The 20509-nt window shown below is 45.8% G+C and overlaps 1 protein-coding gene across 3 annotated transcripts in view; it reads right to left on the minus strand.

The window, feature by feature from the left end:
* Positions 1-5263: 5263 nt before the first annotated feature.
* The window catches only part of C19H16orf78 (chromosome 19 C16orf78 homolog), a 95560-nt gene continuing 80314 nt past the window's right edge, over positions 5264-20509 (minus strand). For all 3 annotated transcript variants that reach the window (XM_028162877.2, XM_007167670.2, XM_028162878.2), the window contains 4 exons: positions 18496-18609; positions 17831-17978; positions 7810-8062; positions 5264-5411 (listed from right to left, as the gene is read on the minus strand). In XM_028162877.2, the coding sequence (XP_028018678.1) occupies positions 5264-5411; positions 7810-8062; positions 17831-17978; positions 18496-18609 (663 nt within the window). The remainder of the gene's footprint in view (positions 5412-7809; positions 8063-17830; positions 17979-18495; positions 18610-20509) is intronic.

Here is a 20509-nt window from a genome sequence, read left to right on the forward strand (position 1 = left end):
GTAGGGCGTGGTGGGAGGGCCAGGTCAGGGAGTGGGTCAAGAGCGTGGGTTCCAGAGCCAACTCTGGCATGAGCTCAAGGGCCTCCTGGGAAACTCTCCGCCTCTCTCTGGGCCTCCAACTCCTCACTTTTGGTCTCTCTGTGTTATGGATTGCATCGTGTCCCCAGAAGGATACGTTGAAGTCCTAACCCCCTGGAACCTGGGAATGGGGCCTCATTTGGAAATAAGGTCTTTGCAGATATAATCAGGCTAAGATGAGGTTGTAGCGTGGGCCCTAATTTAATCTGATTGGTGTCCTTACAGGAAGAACAGAGACACACAGAGAAGACAAGCATGTGAAGATGAGGGCAGAGATTGGAGTGATGCTTCCACATGCCCAGGAACACCTGGGGCACCAAAAGCTGGATGAGGAGGGGGAAGGATCCTTCTCTAGAGGCATCAGAAGGAACATGGCCCTACCAACACCTTGATTTGGGACTTCTGCCCTTGAAAACTGTGAGAAAACCAAGGTCTGTTGTTCTCAGCCAGTCAGTACGTGGTACTTTTTACAGCAGCCCTAGGAAACAAATACAGCCTACGTCTGGGCTTACCTCTCCCATCTGTCCTTCATCACATCACTCTCCTTGTGATTACCTGTCAGGAGTGGCCCACCCAACCAGCCCCAGCTGAATCCCTGGCTCCTGCCTCCCTCCCCCCGGCACCCCACCAGCTCATTTTAGGCACACCCAACAGTCACTCTGGCCAAAGGATGACTCAAGTGTTATCCTTGACTCCTCTCCCTCATGCCTGCCTCCAATTCAGTGACAAATTCTATCAACTCTACCTCTAAAGTGTATTCTCAGTTCTTTGCTTCCACCATGATCATGGTATTTTAAGCCTCCAACTGCTCTTTCTTGAACTACATGACAGCCTCTTGTGGTAGGTTGATCGCAAAAATGGCCATAATCCTTTATTCCCCCCTATGTCCAGGTCCTTGGCAATTGACTTTGCAGTGCCTTCCTTCTATAGGCAGAGTCTACTTCTCCACCCTGGACCCTGAGCTGACCTTGGGACTTGTTTTGGCCATTGAGAACTACATGCAGTGACGGTGTGACAGTTTTGAACCTAGGTCTCAGGAGACCTTGTGCACTTCCTGGAATGTTGCCACCACCGTGAGCACCAGCCCAGGCTAGCCGGTTAGAGGATGACCTGCATGGAGCAGAGACTAGACATCTCAGTCAAGGCTGTTGTAGACCAGCAAACCCTCAGTGAAGTCACTAGCTAACCCACCAACACATGAACCCAGACTAGATTGGCTAAGCCTGGCCTGGATCAGAATGGTTTGATTGACCAGAGGTCTCATGAGGAATTATGTTCTTTAAACTATGTTTTGGGGTAATTTGTTACACAGCCATAGCTAATTGATACACCTCCTTAACAAGTCCCCCAGCTGTCCCTTCCGCTCTCACAATATTTTCTCTTCTCAGAAGCTAGAGTGATCTCTCTTCTATTTATCACCCTCCAATGGTTTCCTGTTGCAGTTGAATGACTCCAAACTCTGGACCATAGTCTTCAAGGCCTGACTGATTCCCTGCCTCCTCAGTGTGCTTCAGCTGCAGTGACCATCCTCTCAGTCCCATGAATGTGCCTTTGCTCTTGCTGTCCCCTCTGCTGGAGCAGACCCTCCTATATCTGCACTTGGCTGCCTCCTCCTCAGCCACATATTAACTCAAATACTTCCTCAGGGAGGCCTGCCCTGACCACTCTAGCTAAAGACATCCTCCCCAACCTCTGCCCAGTCCTTTCCTTTCATTGCATCCTGGTTTTATTTTCTCATCAGTTGCTGAATGTACTGGTGTTGAGGAGCATAGTAACACCTTTAACTAGAATATAAGCTCCAGGAAAGCAGCAATCATGTGTTTTTCTGTTTACTGCTCTACCCCCAGTATTTATAACAGTTCCTGGCATATAGTAAGTGCTCAATAAAGATTTGTTAAATGAATGAATAACAAGCCCAAGGGAAAAAAAATAAAAAACCCTTGTGGCATAGCTTACAAATCCTTTGCAAGCATATGATTTCCTGCCACTGTTCTCGTCAATTCTCCACCCCATGCAGATGGAACTACCTGCAGTTTCCCCATCATACTGCCCCGGCCTCTAAGCTTTTGCACACTCTGTTCCTTTGGTCTGCTCTTCCTTCCCATACAAAAACGCTGGGGACTATTTATTCTCAAAAGTTTTACATCAGAAGTTTCGTCCTTCAAGAAGCTTTTCTCAAAAATGTTGGGGTTAGCAGATGCAAACTATTATATATAGAGTGGATAAACAAGGTCCTACTTTATAGTGCAGGGAACTATATTCAATATCCTGTGATAAACCATAATGGAGAAGAATATAAAAAAGAAAGTATATATAGGTATACATATATATCACTTTGCTGAATCATTTTGCTGTACAGCAGAAATTAACATAACATTGTGAATCAACTACACTTCAATTTAAAAAGAAAAGAAGCTTTTCTGTCTCCCCACTTCCAGCCCACGGTGCGGTCCTCCTCCCCCAGGTCTCCCAGGCACTCCACATGCTCTCTGCACTTCACTGATTAACTGGTTACTCCTCTGTCTTCAGGACCATATGGCCCAGGCCAGCAGGACCAGGCCTTCTTAACTACTGAGTCCCTGGCCCAACCGTAGGGCCTGGTGGGGCTCAGTAAATATGTGATACGGTCAGAAGCAGATGAACTAGGTGAGCTGAAGATCTGCTCTTTCCCCAGTCCAAACTTGTGAAGGTCAGAGAGAATGTGGGCCGTGATGGATCTAAGAAGCTGAGTGGTGCAGTGGAGATCGTTACTGGAGTGTTAGAATCACAAACGTCCTGCTCTGCATCACCTGACCACTCCACCTGGCGAGGAGAGCTCCAGATTAGAGGTTGGAAAGGTGGCACCTGACTCCTTTGTGACGTCAGAAGGGCTGGGCTTCCCTCTCCCTGAACACCTCCCTGCATCTGGGTGTCCTAATGAGTCGTGGAGAAAAAGGTGATGTAAAACTCCGGCCCTGCAGAAAAGGACCCAGCGGTCTCGGTGAACCATAAGGGGAATACAGCAAGCCTGCCATACAATACAATTGGTGGGGGGAGAGAAAACGAATGAATGAGTGGAATTTATAGTCACCTTGGAGTCAATCCTTCTTACCAGAAAGAACTCAGTCTTTGGCACCTTATTAGAAAACCGGGCTAGATCCAGCCTTCATCAATGCATTTTAAGAGGGATGTGGGAAGGACACTGGAGAAATAATCAGATGACAGAAAACTGAAAAAACAAGTATGAAGTTGGAAAGGCTAAATGGTCATTGTCATATCACACAGCTGCTCTTAGTGATGTACCTGACGTTTAACTTCTCAGGGCCATTTCACCTGTGCACTTTTTCCTCGGTACACATCCTCCCTGAATATGAATATTTATTAGACAAAGGAGACCGACTTCTCCTCCCTTTCCACTGTGGCTCAAAGGAGAGAAAATGGGCTCAAACTGCAGCAAGAGAGAGGCAGATTAGATAGGCAGAAGGACTTCCTGGAGGTGAGAACACTCAGTGCAGGAAAGAGGTTGGCAGTGACTCATGCAGACCACTGAGTCAGTGGGACGAAGTGAATGCCTCTGAAGATGGTTTTAGGTTTTGATTTTGAATACAGCAATACCGACAGAGTGCCTGACACTTGGTGAGGCTCAGGAAATACCTTTCTTTCCCCTTTTTGAAGAGCTGGCTCTCCCCAAGAATAGGTATTTGCTGGAGAGAGGGACTATCACCTAATCGTTCACAGCTGGTTTCTTGAGATTCTAGCCGTGGGCTGTCTAAACATCGCCGGGGTGCCGTGCTCCGGGCACACGTCTCTGAGCTGCCCACAACCCTAAGGGGCTCTGCCTTCCCTTAGTGGTGACTTGAGCGGGTGCACGGGGGGATTGGAAGCCTCCACACCTTTACTCTGACTCCCAAGGGCAATGACTCTCAGTGGAGAGAGCCACTGACCTCAGCGGGGTCACTTTGGAGCCTCGAGATGGGGCATGGAGATTTACAAAGCATATGGGGTGGGGGGCGGTGGAATCCCTGCCCTTTTCGTATATGGAGGCAGAAAGTAAAACCTGGTTAGCGGGGCCCAGCTGGACCAGTGGCTACACCTTATCCCCTGGGGGTGTTCACTAGCCCCTGAGGGCTCAGGGACCATTTAATTTTTGGACTTACCACGAAGGGCATGGGTTTGGAATCAGCAGCTTTTCAACAGGGCTTGACTCAACGTCAATAGGCCCAGTTTTAAGGACCCCTCCTGGGGAAGCCGGGGCTGGGATGTCTGCTCCTCATCCACCCCAGGAACTAGGGAAACAGCCCACATGTTCATCGAGCTCTTGTGTGTCAATGTCTGTGCTTCATGCTTCACATGGAAGCTCTCGTTTTCTCTTCTCAGCATCCCTGCTCAGCAGGTTCCATCATTAGCCCCATTTTACAGATGAGGAAACAAAGGCACAGAGAAGGAAGGTAACTTGCCAAAAGTCACACAGCTAGTAAGTGGGGCAGTTGGGATTTGAACTTACTTGCAGTGCTTACAGGGACCTCCATTGGCAGTTGCTGCATGAGAGGAAGGCAGCATCTCTGACCTGTCGGGCAGGATTTGCCAGAAGTTCCATCAGGCAAGAACGGGAGACTAAGGTGAGGACACTCTTCCTATCCCAGCCCTGCCGCTTCTTGCCTGTGTGACTCTGAGCCAGTTCCTTGCTCTGTGACTTCTCTGAGTAATCCTTGTGTACCTGAGTTGACAGCGTCCTACCCCTCCTGCTCTCCCAATCAGCTCCCCACCTTGCACACAAGAGGGCCAGCTCCCCGCAGAGCTGTATCCGCCACAGGAGGTAGCGGGGATGGTTGGGCAAGACTGGGGTGTATGTGTCCCCAGCAGCCCCTCAATACTTTGTCCCTCCTGAAATCCCTCTGGAGACTCTGGGCTCCCATTTCTCACTTCTTCTAAGACTTCCTTTCTAAGAAGGCTTTTCCAAGGAGTGTTCTTTGGGGAGTGCGGAGGAAACCTATAGTTTTTTCCTGTGTTGGTTCTGACTTGGATGACGAGGACAAAACACTACGTCAGTGCAATGATCCAAGCAGTCTAGCCTTGTTTCATGATCGCTACTGTCAAAAGGGGACGCCCCAGGTCTGAAGAGCCAGGTGTAGTGCCAGAGGGTGGCATCTGGTGGCCGAGGGTCCAACAGCAGCAGGGGCTTGAGGTGGCCAGGGAGAGGAGCTATTTAGAGGGCTACACTGATGTTTTGGTTGAACACCTTTTTAGCATCTATCTCTCCTTCGACCACGTGGGGGTGGATGTCCACGTTCATTCCTGCATCCTTGCACAGCTTGAGCAAAGTTCGAATGTTGTTCTTGGACAGCCTCAGGTATCTGTGCGAGACAAGGCCAAAAAGGTCAGTGGAGGGTGGAGTAACTGCAGCTGCAAACTTCATTGAAAAGAGCTTAGAGTTAAACAGCGTCAGTGTGGGACCTCTGTAAGGGACTGGCCCTCCAGACATTTCTGGAGCTGACAGAGGTCTCATAAAAGACTGGGACACCCCACAGACTTGGTGGGAGTTTTTATTGGTATAACTCTTTTGGAAATCAATTTGGCAACATATATGCCAAGCACCTCCTGCCCCACCCCCCACAAAACCAGGTTTATTATTTTTGACTCAGTAATTCCACTCAGGTCCTCAACTTATCCCAAGAAGAGAAGTCAATGGAAAGAAAAGCTACATAAACAAAAGTGTTTATTTTGGGGTTATCAACAATAGGAAAATAGGAAATTCCATCAACAGAGGAATGGTCAAGCAAAAAATGGAATATCCATTTCAAGGACTCTTCTGCTAGTGTTAAAATGTCATTAGGAAGAAGAAGATGCAATATGGCTGTGACGTTATTGCCAAATGGGGAGAAAAAACCAGGATGCAAATTGTTAGGTGTTTTCTCTCATCACTGCCATGTGTGTAATCTGAGTGAGGCCAAGGGCAGGGAGAAATCCAGGACAGTGGAAATAAAGGCTGAGAAAATTGTAGGAATAGAGGTGAGTATTTTTAATAGTATTCAAACAATTAAAATTTTCAATTACAAAATTAAAATTAAAACACTGATTTAAAATATTAGCTAAAGCCCCACCATTCTGACTTGACTGAAGAATAGGACTGATGCCATCTATGTGATTTAGACAGTATCTCTGCCATCATATCCCTTATTCCACCATCAACTTTGACCTTGCTCCCAGCTTTAGTATAAGGAGGGAGGCCCCCGATTCAGGCTGCATTCTGGTTGGTTAATTTGCTACAGATGGTGGGGGAGGAGCTGCATATTGATAGAACCTGGCTTTTCTACCCATTGGGAGTGGTCTTCCTTCTCTTTCCTTTTTTTTTTTTTCTTTTTTTTTTCGCCATACCTGTGGCCCCGCAGGATCTTAGTTCCCCAACCAGGGGTTGAATGAACCCAGGCCCTTGGCAGTGAAAGCCTGAAATCCTAACCAGTAGGCCACCAGGGAACTGCCCTTCTCTTTCAAGATCTGCCCAGAGCTTCCCTGTTCTTACAGCCAGCTCAGACCCCACTCACCAGTCGCTATACCTGTACTACTTTTCCCTGATGGCTCCGGTCAGTCCCACCCTTCCCTGACCAGCCCAGCCCCAGGGGGCAATCTCACACATATCTACCTGTGGACGCTCACTAAGATTGCAAAGGACAATTTCATCCTTTTCTTGGATGTTTTTCTAGTGGCTTGTTAATTGCCATCTCTCCAAATATTCTCTCCCCCTACCCTGTCCAAGCCTCTTTTCTCCCCACCAAGGAGCCCAGGTAGGCTGTCTTTGGCCAGAGTCAATTAAAACCACTTTATCAATTTGAAACCCATAGCCAAAGTCATCCAGCTGTGGAGGTGGCGTGAGCCAGAAGCCCCCTCTAGTCGAGGAGACTGCCTGTCCGTCTTTCAGCCAGTTAGCCATTCCACCCCTCCATCCCCCAGCCAGTCAGCCAGCAGAGCAGGCGTGTGTGGTGGGGCCCTCGGATGCCAGGCATCTGAGGCCGTCTGAAACCTACAGGAGAGTTCACTGCTGTGAACTCTACAAGGATGACTACCTTAGTCTCTTGTCCTATTTCCTCCTTTGCCAAAGTTTCTGAGTGTTGTCAGTTACATCTTTACAGTAAAGAATAACATTGGGCTGGGGAGGGATGCTTGGATTTGGGGGCAGAAACCAAGCTGTTTGGTGTTGCTGAAAACCAGTGGGTCTTGATAAGTATGACAAAGAACAAGCACGAAGTGAGACCCCTTGGTAAGAGCAGTAAATACCAAATGGTTTCCTACTTTGTTCATGGTCCCTCTGGAGTCTAAAACCCCAAACATACAGCAGGTAGCCCTGGGAATGGCGGCTACCATCACCAGCAATTCAACACCATCGTGTAAAGGATCTTGGGGGAGTTTACTGTTAAAACGAGGCCACAAACAACTCATTCTTTCCTTTGTGAATAATATTCATGGTTTCTTTTGTAAAACAAAAAGAAATTCTGGAAAGGTTGTGTATGTGTCCAAAGGCGTGGCATCAAAATGGCAGCGCCTAAATGTTGTGTCCATTCGGGAGATGATTCTCTGCTCAGAAACCCAACAGCTTCAGCCCTGGAGCAGCCCTCTGGACTCGGAGACAGAGCCCGGACATGCTGCAGCCACCCTCCCTTGCTCTGGGCTCGGCCCAGGTGTATGAACCACAGGCAGTCGTGAGCAAAGCCTGGTCTTGCAGAACGCGCCCAGCCCCACCTGCGCAGTGCCGCTCACCGGCAGCTCAGCACCTCCTCCGGCTTCAGCATCCTCGCCATCTCCGTCTTGGGCTCGTTGCCCTTCTCCATGAGGCTCCTCAGCTTCCGCTCGTAGGAGACGTCGGGCATCTTGCCAACCCAGTCTCGCAAGAGGGTCGACTTCCGTGGGACAAAGATAGCATCCTGTAACATGGGTTCTATGATGCTTTGTCGATGGTATGGCGTTAAGCGCTGAGTGGACTCTTGGGTGATTTCATCCTTGATGTCTAAGTCTGAAATTGGACAGATGTCACCAGGGTGTTAGATCCTGGTAGGGGTGAGAAGTAGGGTGGATAGGAAGGGGATAGGCCTGGAAGGCTGCAAGGGCTTCAGACATCACTGAGACATGAGGTCTTTTCAAGGCTTTGGCAGGTTCTCCTTCTTAGCGTTCGTTTAATCCCCGTTCATCTTTTTCTCCCTCCTTTCCCCTCATCTCCTCAACTCATTCCCTTTCTCTCCTTTCATTCAGTTCCTTCTCTCAATCTTCTCTCCCTCTCCAGAGAAAATTCACCTAAAGTGAACTTTAGCCTAAAGGGGGGTTTAGGGGAAGGTATCAGAGGAGATCAACTTTGAGCTGGATTTTTAAAAGACAAATAGTTTATCAGATGAAAAAGGGAGGAACAGCATGGGCGGGCAGGAGGAACAGCGTGCACAAAGACACACATGTATGAAATGAAATAGTGAGGGTCAGATGTTACCCAAATATGGGGTTTGTACTGAGTGAAATACTATTGGGACTAGAGCTTGGAGACTTGGAGCTTAGTTATTTTCTAGTTAAACATACTTCTCTGTATTTTACAGATTTTTACTTGTGCGAGTGGAATATTTTCTTTTCATTTCTATTTCTAACTGGTGTGACTAGTATAGAGAAAAGACTACTGTTTAAAAATTTTTTTTCTAAAACACCAACAACCATACCAGATCTTATTATTTTTTGACTAGAATTTCTTGAGTTTTGCAGAAAGGCAATCATATCAGGAGAAAAATGAAAATATATCCCTCCTAATATTTATAAAAATTATGTACTCTTCTTGAAATGTTGCATTTGGCAGACCCTCCAAAACAATGTCAATAATGATGATAGCAGTCATGCCTCATTTTGTTCCTGATTTTAATTAAAGTGATTCAGCATTTCATCATTTAGAATGATATTTGCCACTATTTTTGGAATATGTTTTATAATATTTAGCAGCTCTACTCTTGGTTTACATAGAGTTTTTATTAGTGATAATTGCTTGATTCTATTTATTGCTTTTCTATCATCTACTGATCATATGATTTTCCTTTAATTTATTGATGTAATAAATTATGTTATTAGATATCTTGATATTGATTAACCTAACCATTCATAACCTGCTATGATAAATCCCACCTGGTCACGGTTTATTATTCATTTCATACGTGGATATATTTGCTATATTTTCATACATTAAGTCTATTTGCTAAAATTTTTAAAATCATTTTAAAATCATCTATTATTGTGAGATTGACCTGCTTTTTTGCCTAATCTTTTAAGTTTAAGTTTATGATGGCTTGTCAGATTAATGCACAAATGTCTATATTTTATATGGCCTGCAATAGTTGAAGTAACATTGGGATTATTTGCTTTTTAAATGTTAGATAGAACTTGGTGTGAAATCATTTGTCCTGGTGCCTTTTTTAGGGGAAAATGTCTACCATCTTTCAATTTTTACCTCAGAAATTGCTCTATTCAACTTTTCTACTCTTTACTATGTCCATTTTGATAATTTATAGTCTGATAGGAAATTATTCATTTATGCTGGATTTTCAAATGTATTGTATAGATGTGCATATAGTATTCTATTATAATTCATTTAATGTATTTCTTATCTTTGCTTATGCATCCTTTCTCGTATAAAATGTTGTATATTTTTGACTCTTCTTTTGGCAAGGCTCATGATAACTTCATATTATTTGTCACGTGGTTTTTTAAAAAGCTAGTTTTGGATTTATGCTTTTAACTACTTTTAATTTTGTATTTCATTAATCTTACCTGGTATTTAATGTATTAGTTCTCTCCTTTTCATATTAATTATTTCTTCTATATCATTAAATTAATAAAAGTGTTAATTTTTTTGTTTGTTTTATATAGACAAGAACGATTACTTTTAGTTTTTGCTGTAAATTTTCTTCTGGGCATAGATTTTGCCTTCATCCCATGGATTTTGGTATGAAACAGACTTATTTTCAATAGTTTTTTTCTTTGAAATAATGGTATTTTAGGAGTGTTTCTTAATTTCTGTTGAGATTATCTTTTAATTTTATTTCTAATTATTGCTTTAGGATACTGTAGGTGGCCCTAAAATCTTTACTATTTTGAATGTTAATGTTTTCTTTTGGTGAATATGCAGATGATTTTTAGAAATATTCTTTGGCCATATAAAAATGTGTGTTCTCTATTCAACTATAAAGTTATGGTTTGTTAACTACATTGTTAGATTCTTCTAGGCACTTACTGTAATTGTCTCTTTGATCTGTCTATCGGGTTCTGAAAGAGGTATTTTGCAGTCTCCTACTATAACTTTATTTTTGACAGATTCTCTTTGCATTTCTAAATGTTTATTTAACTACTATTTTTTTGTTGTGTGTAGGTTTATTGTTATTATTTGTTCTCTTTAACATTTTAAAATATCCCTCTTTGACCCTGTTGTTTCTTTTAACCTTAAATCCACCTCATATGTTTGCATTTCTTGTTATCTCTTTGCCTATCTTTTTTTCATTCTTTCTATATCGCATGATTTTAAGTGTGTATCTAGAGTTTGATTTTTAAACCAATTATTTCCTAATTTGGTGCCTCTGCTCTCTTCCAGGGCATTTTTTATAGATGAATGGATAAATGGCTGAGAAAGTCCCTAAATATTTCTGAATTTGCAAATATCATTCATTCACCCCAATGGAAACTTATATATGGGCTGAGGGTAGGATTATGAGATTATAAGTCTTTGTTCTCAGTAGTCTATAGGTGTTTATTTCACTTCTAGATTGATGCTAATCTGACTCTATTTCCTTTGTAAGTAAGTTGTTCTTCCTGTAAGCTTGCAAGATTTCATAAATAAAATTCAGGAATTTTACCAGGATATGTCTGGGGAAGTCTAGACCTTCTACAATTACATAAATGGAGGGACAGTGGCCTGGAGAGAAGCTTTGACTTGCCCAAGGTCTCATAATGAGTCAGTGGCTGAACTGGAAACTTTATGTCCAGTATGGCTCTCTAAACTGACAGCTGGCCCCTAATAGAGCGATAGGGTCAGGTGGTGTTAGCAGTCTGTTTGTGCATGGTGGAAATTGGTCCTGTGTTCCAGGAGAAACCTGAGCTACACATCTTCATTGACACAAATTGAAATCCCTTGGAGAAAGGGCCATAGCCTTTCCTGAGACATCTGATCCTCTTCTGGGTCAAGGTAGGTCTCATGTAGGAAAGAAGAGTAGTAATAGAAAAGGTAATGATAATTTTACATATTAGCTAACATTTATTGCATAACTTATGTGCCAGGCAGTGTTCTAAAGCCTTTCTAGGGAGGGGGGCAACTACAGTCACACAACCATGTCACATCCATTGAACAAATGGGAAAGTGGAGGATTGGAGAGATTAAGTCATGTGCCCAAGACGCCATAGACAGTGGTGGATCCAGGAAAATGTGAACCTAGGTTGTCAGTGCCTTTTTCTGGGAGCCTGTCCTGGCTACCCTCTTGGACAAAATGTCCCATGTTCCTGAGTCCATGGCTGAACAGATAAGTTAGATTTCTGCTGAGCTATGTTTGGGACTCCAGGGACCACTCTGTACTCATAGAGACAGAGTTGGTAACTGCCCTCCAACTCTCTGCATTAGGAATGCACCCTTGCCTGGCATGGACAGAATGCTCTGAGCATAGTGGGCAAGGAGAGAAAGCCAAATGAGTTCCATTTTCTTAGTCTAGACGCTCAGACTTTGTCAAGGTTTACTTTGGAAATGTGTTCCCAGTGTTTTCCCAGCATCTCTTAGTGGCCCTTAGCCAGAGTCACCTTTTAAAAATTCAAATCTAACTTGGTAGCTTCCCTCCTAAAATTTTTCAATGACTTGTCATTGCACTCAAATAGGTTTGTGCTTTGGAAAAGCCAATGTGAGACGTCTGCTTTCAGCCAAGATAGGGTAACAGGGACTGGATTTATCCTTCCAACTTAAGCAGCTATAAAGTGGGGCCTGATACATGAAACAGCCTTTTTCAGACATTGGACAACCGGTAACTCAGGGCAGTGGCCCTTGAGAAAAGGAAGAGGTGAGTCCCATGGGAGCCCCAGCTGAGAGCTGGGAGATGTTTGCAGGTTGCAGCACAGGGAGGGGAAAACCTAGATAGTATCTAGCAGTTTCCCTGAGTTGGGGAGAGAGAATAGACAATTTAAATGGGCCAAGGAAGCTAGAATTCACAGGGCAGAGTAACAGGAGAAAACTGCATGGAGAGCTGTAGAGATCTGCAAAAGCTTCTCTCAGCTGAATATTAGTTATGCAGGAGAGGAAACTACACAGATAGAATTGGTAGACAAGACCACTAAAACAGCTATTATAACTGTATAGCTCTGTATGTCCAACAAAGCTTGAGCATGCTAAGGTGAGACACAGAAGATAGAAAATGACCCAAATTGAAATTCTAGACATGAAAACTACAATGTCTAGTATGAAAAATACATTGGGTGGGATTAATAGCAGATTAGGTATTGTAGAAGGAAAAATTAGTGAATTTGAAGACATAGCGACAGACACTATACAAAATGAAACACAGAGAGAAAAGACTGGGAAAAAGCCCTACTGAGTTGCAGAACTCCAAATATGTGTAATTGTGGTGCCTGAAGGAGAGGAGGAGAGTGGAGGAGTGAAAATATATTTGAAGAAATAATGGTCCAAAATTTTCCAAATATGATGGAAACTATAAACCAAGAATCTCAACAAACCCCAGACACAAACACAAGAAACATGAAGCAAACGACATCAAGACACATCATAATCAAGATGCTTGAAAACTTCCAAAGAAGTCAGAGGAAAAAGATACATTACAGGGAACACATAAATAAAGATGACAGCCAACTTCTCACTGGTGACAATGCAAGCTAGAAGGCAGAGCAAAATTTTAAACCATTGAAGAAAAAAGCTTGTCAGTCTAGAATTCTACACTCAGCAAAAGTACCTTTCAGAAGCAAAAGTGAAATAAAGACCTTTTCAGATGTATAAAAGCTGAAGGAATTTGTCACCAACAAGCCCACACCATAAGAATTGTTGAAGGAAGACCTTTAGGCAGAAGGAAATGACTCCAGGCTGAAAGCTGGACCTATGTAAAGCAATGAAGAGCACTAGAAATGTTAACTATGGATAAACATTGAAGTCTCTCTAAAAGATACTTGCTTAAAGCAAGAGTAATAACAGTGTATTGTGGGGTTTATAATAACTTATGGAGAAATACAATGAATGGCAATAGTAGCCTGAGGGTTGGGAGAGGAGAAATGGAAGTATACTCTTGTAAGCTCCTTATGTTCTACATGAGTGATACAGACTATGAGGTGAAGGTAGGCTGTGATATGTCAAAGATGAATCCTGTCAACCCTAAAGCAACTACTAACATAGCACAACAAAGAGTTATAGTTCACAAGCCAATAAAGAAGATAAAATGGAATCACAAAAACTACTCAGCCCAAAAGAAGGCAGAAAAACAGGAAGGGGAGGGCAAAGAATAGATGGAATAAGTTAGAAACAAATACCAACATGGTGGGGCTTCCCTGGTGGCGCAGTGGTTGAGAATCTGCCTGCCAATGCAGGGGACACAGGTTCGAGCCCTGGTCTGGGAAGATCCCACATGCCGCAGAGCAACTAGGCCCGTGAGCCACACTTGCTGAGCCTGCACGTCTGGAGCCTGTGCTCCACAACAAGAGAGGTCATGATAGTGAGAGGCCCGCGCACCGCGATGAAGAGTGGCCCCTGCTTGCCGCAACTAGAGAAAGCCCTCACACAGAAATGAAGACCCAACACAGCCAAAATAAATAAATAAATAAATAAATTAAAAAAACCAAAAACAAAACCAACATGGTAGGTTTAAACTCAACCATATCAATGATTACATTCAGTGTAAATGGTCTAAATATCCCAATGGGAAGATTGAAATTGTCAGACTGGATTGAAAATAATGCAAGGCCCAATCATCTGCTGCCTCTAAGAAACTCCCTTTAAATATAAAGACCCAAATAAATTAGAAAGGCCAGTTTGGTAGCCATAGAGGAGGAAAGCTATTGGAGGTTCTTAGGGTGGAACAGGATTGGGGTTAAACTAAAATGATAGTAGTTAAAGTGGAGAGGAAGTGAAAGAGATAAAAGCTATGAAGGAGGTACAATCTCCAGGACCCAGTAACGGGTCATAAAGGGTTGTGGAGGGAGACAACTTCTGACTTGGGCCACTGTGCTGGGCCAGTGCTAGCCCATGCGATGGCCCCTGTGAAGGGGAGGCATGGGGGTTTGCGGAGCCTGAGAGACATCCAAGCTAACACTGGGAGCAGGCATGTAGATGGAACTCAGGAGAGAAGGCTGTCTGGAGATTTGGATTTGGAATTCACTAGACAGTGGTTAAAGCCACTCCTTTGGATAGAATCAGCCAGGAAACTTGTATAATGGGATGAGAATGGCAGTACTGATCAGTGGGGAATTCAGAGGGGAAATTTAGGTCTGGGAAGGGGGAAAGAAGGGAAGGTTGGTTAGTAGCAAGTTAGAAATATATGAGGTTAATAAATTTAAGTGGAAATTATGTGTGGGTCAGAGAAGCCTTTTATGGAAATCAGATGAAGCAGGGGAAAGAAGCTCACCAAATGGGAATATTTTGCACCCTTTATTCACAGAAGTGAGGTGACCCAAGACCGCAGCTTCGGCTTAGCCGTATGGATCTCTTGCTGCCTTGGGTCTGGGTTGGGCTGACCTAGAGGCTGTACTGGGAGGAGGCCAAGCAGTCAACTTTATGGGTGAGCCCTCAGAGGGGACCAAGAGAGGGTGGTGAAAGAGGAAAGAAAGTAGAAGAAAGTGTGCTCAGGGAATTCAAGGGAGGAGAGGCAATGGAGAAGAAGGGAGGGGCAGCAGGCTGTTGCATCCTGAATGTGCCGAATGGTAATCAGCGGAGGGACAGGGGCATTTCAGCAGTGAGTGGGCGTTTTGGTGAGAATTAGGTGAGGTGACAAAGGCGAAGCAGTCTGCTCTGAAAAGCGAAAGTGTTCCACATGGGTGTTGTCACTGTTGCTTCTATTCGCTTCGGTGTTCTGGAGCCAGGGACAGTTAATATCATCCATTCAGAACACTCACAATGTTTTGCAGATTCTGATTTTGTGGCCATCACAACACGGAAAACACAGAAGAGCAGGAGTGGTTGTGATTGCACGGGTTGAGTTGTCACATTCCAGTCCCGAAGGTGGTGGGGAATGTTTGATGGTCATGCCCACCGGGTCAACACAGAACCATGACATGGAGAGTGGAAAGAGCTTACTCTTCCGACAGGGAACGTGGGACACACAGGGGATCTGGTTCTTGAAAATGACGCTAATGATTTGGGTGTTGAGTGGGGCTGGGGGAGATTAGAAACAGATGTTCTGGTCTAGAATACTTTTCCTTGATCTACACTTACCCCCTCTTAGACTCCTGCTTTAGCCCTTAACTGCCTCTATGCCCTTCCTAGAGGCTGCTTTGTCTTGATCTTCACTCCCAAACCAGATCCTGCTCACTCATTTCAGGCTTCCTGACAGCCTTCACACTAAGTTCCCCTTGCTGTGCCCAGGCTCAGCCCTGACTCTGTCCTGGGTGCCACACTTGCATGCCCAGGTGGTTCCTGGATGCCTCTGAACAGCTGCTGCACTTGAGGGGCATGAGCACCTGCTGACCCCCAGTGGCCATTGGTTGTATTACATTAGGAGACGGAAGACTGCTCTCCAACACTGTGGTTTTGTGCGGGACAGGGCTGGGCAGATGCAGGGGGAACTGCAGAAGACCAAATAGCTGGTGAGTCAGCCTGCCCTGCTGGCATCCTTGTTCCGTGAAATGAAAAAAATGAATCGACTTGCATGAGAGTTTCTCTTAGGGAAGGAACTGCCTTTGTTTAGGAAAATATCTTGATAGATGACATTGAGTGTGGAATGAGACAGTGAAACAAAGGAAACAAAGTGATCCCTTGATGTAAGAAGCCAATGGGAATGTGCGGGGCAAGGAAGGCAGAGGATGGAGTGGAGGGGAGAGGAAAGAGGGAAGAAGAGGGAGAGCTGGGCAGAACCAGGACTAAAGTGAGACAAACGAGGTACCCAGGGGACAAAATTGAAGGAGGTGCTTTCTCTCAGGCTCATGAATGTGCAGGGTTGGCACCTGAGAGAGAACACCTCCTTAAATCTTGTGACTTGGGTGCCTGGCTTGTCTGACTCTAGCCCTAGTCTTGGGGTTGAGGAAAACATCTGGAGGCCACCCCTGCAGGAAATGTAGCCAGGGAAATCTCCTGGTGGCAGGGGACAAAGGACTTTGAAGAACAAGAAGGGATCATAATCGACTTCTAATATGTTTGCTGTGTAAGTCTGTGATGTAATTATTGCCCTCTGTTGCCCGAAACCTTCAATAAAGTCTGCTTATACATAAAGGCTTCATGTGAAAGGTTTGGGGAGAAGTGAAGGAAATGTGTTCTGTGTTTGGGTTGGCAGAGAGCAGGGAGAAGGAAACAGCCACTGGAAGTGAGACCTACAGATGCTCAGGGTCCCAGCAGGACCAGGACACTGAGAGTGATGGGAAACTTGGGGAAGGTGTGGGGCTTCCCATAGGGCATAAGTCAATCTCTTTCTACTTTTTAAATAAACTTTTTATTTTGGAGTACTTTAAGATTTACAGAAGAGTTGCAAAGATGGTACAGAGAGTTCCTATACACCCTTCACTCAGTTTCCCCTAATGTTAACATCTTACATAAGCAGGGAACAAGCAATTAACATGGACACATTACAGAGCTTTCTTGGGTCTCACCAATTTTTCCACTGAAGAGCTATTTTACGATTCAGTCCAGGATTCTGCCTTGCATTTAGAGCCAATCATATTTAATTCTGACAGGCAAGTAACTACAGTTTGGTTACAATGATTTTTTCAATGAAAAAGAAGAAAAGAGCTTTTCTGGGGCACAATGGGGGCAGTTTGTACCGGAGAACGAGCCTCTGCTTGAAGGCTCTTGCCCCTCTGCCTTTGGGCTAATTGGAATCCCTTCCAGATTTCTTTTTTACCATACACCTCCATCCCAAGGGGCCAGGCACAATAAATGCATCTGTTTTTCCAACACAGCCCACCAGAGAACATTTGCAAAATGTTTACTTAGAAATAACCATTTGCTAACATTTATTGAGCACCTACTCTGTATCAGGCTAAGTATGTTCCGTGCCTCAACCCACAACTATACTGTGAGGCAGGTCATGTTATGTTTCATTTTATGGATGTGAAAACCAGACCCCAGAGTTGGAGTGGCTTGGGATTATATAACATCTCATATACAATTGTTATCGATTGGTGGGGCTGGGATTTGAACTCAGGCAGTCTTGGCAATAGGTGTCTGGCATAACCCAAGCCCACCTCTTCTTGGGTGCAAGCATCACCGGGCAGATTTCAAGCCAGCAGGTGTGGTACCTTCTGTAGCACCTTGACATTGTCACAGTATCTAAACTAATTAGATCATTTGGACATGAGGTCGATGTCACCAAAATGGCTTCAGGAACCTGCGGGACATTACACTGGCTTCCTGAGAAGAGAACACCCTGGAGCCAGCTGAGCCTTGACATCCGCTGCCTCCTGTCCAGGCCACACCCCCTTGTGCTGTGATTCCCCAGTCACGTGGGGCTCCTGCATACACAGAGGTTGGGTTGACGTGGATGGTGCTGCCCTAAGGATGCTGTGGGCTTTTGGTCCCTCTGATAGGAGGGCAGTTATGAGGACAGTTCTGGCATCCGGACCAAGGTGCTTCCCTTACCAGATTTCCTAGGTGCATCCTTGGGGTAGTTGCCCGGGGTCATGCTGCTGAGGCGTTTTCCCTTTGCTTCCGCTCTGTAGAGCCTTCGGTATAGGGCGGAGGCTTCCCCGTGCTTTTTGGAGCTTTGCCCTGAAGCCTGGGAGGGGAGCTGGAGAGACATTACAGGCGAGAGAACAGGGATCTGGCTCCGCCTCCTTCATTTCCGAAATGAGCAAGTGCCAGGGCTTGCTGAAAGGCAGGCGAGGGGGCCGAAGGAGAGTCCTGCTCTGGGTGCCGGGACACTGGGACAGGAATGCACACTGGTGTCCGCTCACCAACGCCTCCCTTCTGTCCCCATAGCTAAGAGGGAGGCCTTGAGGGACCTTGGAAACCACAGCCTTCGCTGGCGGCCTCCTCTTTCCAGTGGCACTCCTGAGTGATTTAGGGGAGGGAGGTGGCATCCTGGAAGACTGAACTCTACCACAGGGGTACAAGTCTTCCCACTGGGGTGTGCAGAGTGTTGGTGGGTGCTGGATGGGTGGAGGGGGCAGGTGATCCATTTGGGTGCTAGTGTGGGGCAGGAATGAATTTTAGAGCTTTAAATTAAAAAAAAAAGTAGCCGACCCCACGCAGGAGCAGAGTGGGTGCCTCTCCTCCACGTGGAGACAGTGGTGGGGCTGTGTCACCTGCTTAGAGAACGCCACCTGATGGTTCCCTCCCTGCTGTTTCTGGACAGTTTTGGCTTTCTTTTCTTCCTTCACAGGCGCTGTAGAGAGCGTCACCACCTTGGGTTTGTTCTTCTGAAAGAACAGGGAGAAAAACCCTGTGGCTGGCCCACTGGGCACAGACCAGCCCTGCACCCTGCAGAGGGGAAGGTGCCACCCAGCTTTCGCACCCACTCTGGCGCTCCCGTTCCCCCTCGCAGCCCCTCTGCCTCCTGACGCACCCGGTGTCCATATCACACCACCCCCAGGATGGCCTTCCAGCCCCAGGTCTGGCTGTCCCTCTCCACCTCAAAATCCATCGCTATCACCGTCCACTTGAGGGCCCCATGCCCCAGCCTGGTAGGTATTCCTTCCGGCCCTCAAATGGCCTCTCTAGCTGCCACTTCCCTACCATGACCTCCAGGCTTTAAGCCCAGCCAGGGTTGCTCCCTCTGCCCAGAGCCCCTCCTCTCCTTGCCCCACTCCCACCCCATCTTGTCCTCCCAGAGCTGTGATCCCAATGCCTCCTGCCTTTCTATTTCCCTGGGTGCTCCTGTCTGCCTGCTGGGAAAGGAAGGTCAGGCACGTGCAAGTCCATTCGAGGCATGTGTGCTCGGCCCTGAAAGCTGCCAGGAGCGCCCAGGGAAAGGGTAAGGTTCATTAGGGAGCACCAGGGCCCATCGGGGGAGGGGCCCACAGAGGCACATCCAGGCCCATCTCTAAGGGGTGGGCATGGGGTGCTGGAGCATCGTGGGGAAACTGAATCAACTAGGTCTCCTCTTGGGGTGTGCTGTGGGGTGTTGGGGTCATGGGGTGATGGCTGAGACTGGTCTCCAGGGCTGACGGCCCAGCTTGCAATCCTGCTCTATGGCTGAGTGGCTGGGCAACCTTGGGCAAGGGACAGCTCTCTCTGAGGACGGGGACAATAGCAGAACCTACTTCATAGGGTTATAGTGGGAAATAAATGAATCACTGAGCAGAAGTGCTAAGCCCTCCATGAATGTCAGCAACACTCTATGGGCGGAAGGAGGGTTTTGATCAGCCATCTGGATGTGTGGAAGGAAGCTGTCCAAGGTCCTGCTTCAGGCCATCAAAGGATGGGGTGCTACTCAACTTCGGGGTTTTGTTTGGCTTAGTGGGGGGAAGGGGCACAAGCTGGGGCCAGGGCTGATGCTGCAACATGATTAGAGAGAGACTAAGGACAGCTCCTCCAGGGGTGGCCCACCTCCCACCTTCTCCTCTCAACCCTCAGCCTCTCCTCAAGAGTCACCTGAGTAGCTACCAGCCCCCATTTTTGGAGGAAGCTGAGTGGAATGGATGTGGTGATATCACAGACCCAAGGAAACTGCAATAGCCATGATTCAGTGGCCCCTGTGGCTGAGACTTTGAACTTCAGGGGTCTTCATGGATGGCAACTGAATCACAAGGGGCACAGCCCTCTGGGTAGCTCCATAATCATGCTGAAGTGGAGAAAAGCCTGGACTGCCAGGAGAAGGGAGAGGAGGCTGCAGACACTTCCGTCTTCACTAAAGGGTCCCCCACCACCTGCCATACGAGACCTGCCACGGAAGCATCACCCTCTCTCTCAGGAGCTTCTTTCAAAATACAAATGCTTCTGGCAAGGGTAATGATGCTTGAAGATTTAACTGTATTTTCAAATTAAATTGTTCCCTCCCTGGGTCCAAAATTATTTACAATAAAAGCCACATATAAGGTAAAGCTGTGAAAACATTATTAGAGTATAATCTTATGAGACAAATATCATTTGATATCGCTTATATGTGGAATCTAAAAAAATGATACAAATGAACTTACTTACAAAAACGAAGTAGAGTCACAGATGTAGAAAACAAACTTATGGTTACCAGGGGATAAAGAGGGGGAGGGATAAATTGGAAGATTGGGATTGACATATACACGTTACTGTATATAAAATAGATAACTAATAAGAACTTGCTATATAGCACAGGGAACTCTACTTAGTACTCTGTAATGG

Source organism: Balaenoptera acutorostrata, chromosome 19, assembly GCF_949987535.1.
Source record: "Balaenoptera acutorostrata chromosome 19, mBalAcu1.1, whole genome shotgun sequence".
NCBI classification, from domain to species: Eukaryota; Metazoa; Chordata; class Mammalia; order Artiodactyla; family Balaenopteridae; genus Balaenoptera; species Balaenoptera acutorostrata.